Below are 5,000 nucleotides of genomic sequence, written 5' to 3'. Positions count from 1 at the left end.
AGCCATCTCCTATCCCTGGACAAGCAGTGGCGGGTGGCCATCATCTGTGGCTATTGAAAATCAAACCCAATCCTCCATTTATATGGAGCAAGGTCAAATACATATCGTGGTCCATAATGGGGCATTAGGAAGGAGTCTGATCAATTAATTGTTAATTATATATTAATTGGTTATTTATAAGTCTTTTTTGATTAATCATCTGCGTTTGTTTAGATTCGTTGTGTTTTCTTGTTTTTTACGACCTGTTTGTTTTATTTCTTCATGTCATTTGATTTGATGCTTTATGTTATCTGTTTCGTTGTTTTCTGTATTTGCCCTTATTGTGCACCGAAAGATCTACTGTCGACATGCCTTAACCATTCTTAACTCCATCATAAATCTTATATAAAAAAAATAATTGTAAATCCTCCGTTAATCCGATGTGAGTTTTATGTAAATCCATATTAGAATGGGTCACGGGGAATGGGAGATGGTGAAGGACGACGGAGAGGCCGTGGAAGATCTCCGGGAGTGGAAGCTGCTGATCTTCTCACGTGGTTTTGTTTATGCCTCTCTGTGACGTCACAAAGGTGCAGTGCCAGTGGGGAGTGGAAGGATGCCTCTGTCGCAGTGCCAAGGAGGAGGGTGTGGCGGGGAGGAGGAAGAGGAGACGGAGGAACATGTGGTAGATGGGGATCATTGAAGATGAGAAGAGAAATAGGAGGAGGAGTAGGTAGGGAGGGAAGGGAGGCAGTGTTGGAGCGGGCACAAGAGTAAAGCGAGGGGAAGGGGTTGGGGAGGAAAGGGTTTAGGTGGGGGAGGGAGACACCTTGACCAGACCGAGGTTCTGAGGTGGGGTGGGGCCAGCACACCTGACATACGCTTCAGTGGTACCCAAGCGAGAACTTCTTCACTTCCTCCGTCTCTTCGGTCGAAGTCTCAAGAGTTTGACCGTCAGCTTCTTGATTTTTCACTCGTTTGCCTGAACCAGAAAAACATCTTCATCTAGACGTTTTGTGTTCTACGGAGACTTAAGAGAACGAACTGAACTTTGTAGTTCTCCCAAGGGCCCGTGGAAGCCCGCGAGAATCCATAAGAAGTTGTGTGAGTGTTTTTATTTTTTACGACCGTGCCAGCCTGTGAGGCTCGCAGTTGACAATTTGGCGTTGGAAACGTTTCAAACTCAGGGAGCGATTCCCCGTCCACCCAGACCATCATTTGACGTGCAGAGGGACGACACAAACAGGTATTTGCAATTGATTTACGCCTCTCTTTTGTACATGTGTTCCTATACGAAAGCTCGTACTGGCTTTCTGGTGTAGTGGTACCCTCTCGGTCCGCAAATTCAGTGGTTCTGACTGGTCTCCGCCCAAGGCTGAAAAGCATCGTAGTGTGTGTGTGTGTGTGTGTGTGTGTGTGTGTGTGTGTGTGTGTGTGTGTGTGTGTGTGTGTGTGTGTGTGTGTGTGTGTGTGTGTGTGTGTGTGTGTGTGTGTGTGTGTGTGTGTGTGTGTGTGTGTGTGTGTGTGTGTGTGTGTGTGTGTGTGTGTGTGTGTGTGTAAGGTCACAGTATAGGCCATAGCTCGGTCTATACACGAGCTCTGATCTCTCATCCTGTCGATCATAAGTCCAGCACGTGGTCCAAGGCATTAGTAAATCACACCTTAACGTGGATGGGTATGATTATATGTTTTCATGACTACAAGAGCAAGATCAATTAAGAAATGAATATTTCGCCAATATCTCCGATATCGAACAGGTCTTGTCCGAAATAAGAGACAAAGATCAGTTCGTGCCAACTGGCACATCACAAGGATGGTGTAGACCAGTGGGCCTCCAATACATGTATTATGCATTGTCACATATTCTAATGCTCTTGTACGATGACACGGGCATCGAGATATGTTGATATGCTACTCAGAGCGAGTTAGAGTGTATAACGCTTCATTTCACTCTTGTTGGATTGCAGTGTATTTAGTGGTTTTGGTTTCGTGGATGATGCACCTGGTGCTATGAAGTAGGGGTACTGCTGACGTAAAGTGATTAAGACGTTTAACAAAGTGCTTCAATTTTTGTTAATCTCTGTTGCGTTTAAGCTTGCTTTGCGTGCGTTTGCTTGTGGGTGTGAAGGTGTTTATCTATGTGTATACAGATAATCTTATTTTCTCTGTACACTGAGTTAGTTGTGCATCTGTGTATATATATATACATACACACACACACACACACACACACACACACACACACACACACACATATATATATATATATATATATATATGTGTGTGTGTGTGTGTGTGTGTGTGTGTGTGTGTGTGTGTGTGTGTGTGTGTGTATTCACTTGGTGTTTGGATCACGTGTTGGACTCGTGATCGACAGCTATTTCCCTCCTAGAAGAGAGCTCAGAGCTCGTAGGTCCGATCTATGGGTAATGCTATGATCTTACACACACACACACACACACACACACACACACACACACACACACACACACACACACAACTCCCCGCCCACGAGAGTCAGAGTAACGACCCGAAGCGCAGCGGTACCGAAATAATTTCGGCCCTGGGCAGGATTCGAACCAAGTACTACGGGCACCACCATGCTATCAGTTCAGTGCTCTACCAACTGCGCCACCGAGTCATGTGTGTGTGTGTGTGTGTGTGTACACATCTAAAACAAATACACAGACACGCAGTTTACTCGAAATGTAATCTGAAAACAAGACACTGCATACACGCAAATATGCAAAGTCGCATGTACCTTCACACACGAACGCGCATAATGTACGCACCCACACCCACATACAAATGTATATATATATATATATATATATATATATATATATATATATATATATGTGTGTGTGTGTGTGTGTGTGTGTGTGTGTGTGTGTGTGTGTGTGTGTGTGTGTGTGTGTATAAATGTATACATACGTGCGTGTGAGGGGTTGTTTGTGTGGATTTATAAGAAGGGAGGAGGTTGTGGGAGAAGATTAAGAACTTGGAACATTAGATTAGAATGTGTTTGGACTAGGTATTCACACCAAAATAGACCAGTGAAAAAATCATGAAAGAAAAGGAGATACATAGAGGTTTTATGGATCTACAGAAGGCATATGATGTAGGGGGTGCAGGGAATGGAATGAGGAATCTAGGCAGTAAAGGAACATATATGACGAAAGCAACGCATATTTGATGCTAATAGAATGGTGTAATGATTCAGTATGGGGATAGAGATTTAAATAGGGGTACCTGATGTTCCCGCACGTGTTCAGTACATTTTTATGAACTAGAACTTGAAAAAAGTAAACTGACAAAGAATACAGAGAAAAGCGAGAGTGTGTGAAGAGGAAATGTGAACTTTGATTCAGAGGAGGTGGGGTGTAGACAGAAAGAGGATAGAAACACCTAGATGAGATTTTCAGGATGATGGGGCTATGGGTGTCCCGTTGTTGTAAAATGGAGTCAACATTTATTTATTTATTTATTTATTTATTCATTTATTATTATTCTTTTATATCGTCGAAGCTGTAAGTATTAGTCAGTTGATGAGTGAGTTTGTTTTTGTGTGAAAGAAAAAGTTAAAGCATTTTGGATACATGTGTAGGTGTGTGTGTGTGTGTGTGTGTGTGTGTGTGTGTGTGTGTGTGTGTGTGTGTGTGTGTGTTTATGTTGTTCTGAGTCTATGCCTTAGTGTCCTTGATGTCAGTGTCTCCTTTGCCCGCCAATATATTCATCAAAATATTTATGTTCTACGCACCTCTGTGTCGTCCTTAATATAAGTCATTCTCTCGGACCATTAGACGTGAAACAGGATTATCTTTTGTATAAGTACATGCTCGTATGTGGAATGTATTTTTGCAAAGTATTTTACCTCGTGAAGAGTTAGTTACAAAGATTTATAATGAAATGTACAGGATGCTCCCAAAAAGGCACTATTTTTTTCAAACTGATGACCATTATTTTCGAGATACAGCTGGTAATAACGCGGACCAATGGACTCGACATTGTTTCGAATCGTTTTGAAAATTTGATAAAATTTTTGGGACAAATACAGCAACAAAAAGTTTTCAGTCCATAGCTAGACCAGAATTGGAACAAACGAATAAAAAGCAGATAGAATAGATGCTTGGATGAAGGGACGAATGAAGAAATGAAGAAAATTAAATTATTGTTTTCTCTTAGATGTTTATTTAAAAGAAAATTTAAATTATTAACTAATACGCGTAATAGTTTAAGAAAAAAGTTGACTCCAGTAATTTTTTTCTTCTTCTTTTGATGTATCTCGATGAAGTTAACTCCTTTGATAAGTGTGAGCCAAATAGGCTAATCGATATTGACAGAGAAGCGATGCAAAGACAGTGCCAGATTTGGCGCCGGGGGTGGGGGGGGGGGGGGTGAGGGCAGACCCTACAACAGCGCCAACTCTGTCGTTATAAGCTTCTGCTGTGCCTCTGGCACCATTGTAATGCCAGAGGCACTTGAAGAGGCTCTCAGCTGCTGCGAGCTGTTGGAAACGACGCAGCCCAGCTACTCTTAGCTTGCAAAGGGGGAGAGGAAGGGATGGGGGGGGGGGGCAGGTTGGCGCGGTGCTCTTAAATAGGACTGAAATCTTAACTTCGGTTGTTTTTTCTGTTAGGGATGGTTCGAGTGTAACATACGTTATTATCAAGCTTTTGACGTTTATATCTGTAAGTTTTATAGCCTTTACGCGTACTTCACCAATTTTTCTAGTAATCCCCTTTCTAAATAACCAGTATTATTAGAAAGGGTGACATGGATCAATGATCCAAATCCAGCTCAGAAACTGGATAATGAAGTCACCAAAGCATAGCAATGCACGGAAAAAAGAAGAAAAAAAACATGAAAAATATGTATTTGTCTGTCCCTTTGTAAAAAAGAGCATTAGACCGTATAGCGTGTCTCGTACTCCCGGTTTCAGCTTTCGAAGCGGGCTTCGGGGTCGGGGTGGGGGTAGGGGGCAAACCTAGCTGCAAACGGAATAAACCTAAGTAGAGACC

At 42.4% G+C, this 5,000-nt stretch overlaps 2 protein-coding genes across 7 annotated transcripts in view; one reads left to right on the top strand and one right to left on the bottom strand.

The window, feature by feature from the left end:
- Nucleotides 1-5,000, top strand: part of LOC143032337 (uncharacterized) — a 463,022-nt gene that overhangs the window by 272,980 nt on the left and 185,042 nt on the right. The window contains exon 1 of one of the 6 annotated variants that reach the window (XM_076196908.1): nt 830-1,225. The exons of the other annotated variants lie outside the window; for them this stretch is intronic. The gene's annotated coding sequence lies outside the window, so the exon portion shown is untranslated. Of the gene's footprint in view, nt 1-829; nt 1,226-5,000 lie in introns of those variants that run through there. 6 annotated transcript variants of the gene reach the window in all.
- Nucleotides 1-5,000, bottom strand: part of LOC143032092 (uncharacterized) — a 16,709-nt gene that overhangs the window by 4,167 nt on the left and 7,542 nt on the right. The window contains exon 4 of the mRNA XM_076196548.1: nt 874-961. Within this exon, the coding sequence (XP_076052663.1) occupies nt 874-961 (88 nt within the window). The remainder of the gene's footprint in view (nt 1-873; nt 962-5,000) is intronic.

The sequence above is a fragment of the Oratosquilla oratoria genome, chromosome 13, assembly GCF_046742065.1.
Source record: "Oratosquilla oratoria isolate Oo_2021 chromosome 13, ASM4674206v1, whole genome shotgun sequence".
In the NCBI taxonomy this organism is placed as follows: domain Eukaryota; kingdom Metazoa; phylum Arthropoda; class Malacostraca; order Stomatopoda; family Squillidae; genus Oratosquilla; species Oratosquilla oratoria.
Note: the sequence above shows the minus strand (reverse complement) of the source record. Positions and strands in the feature narration are given on the sequence as shown.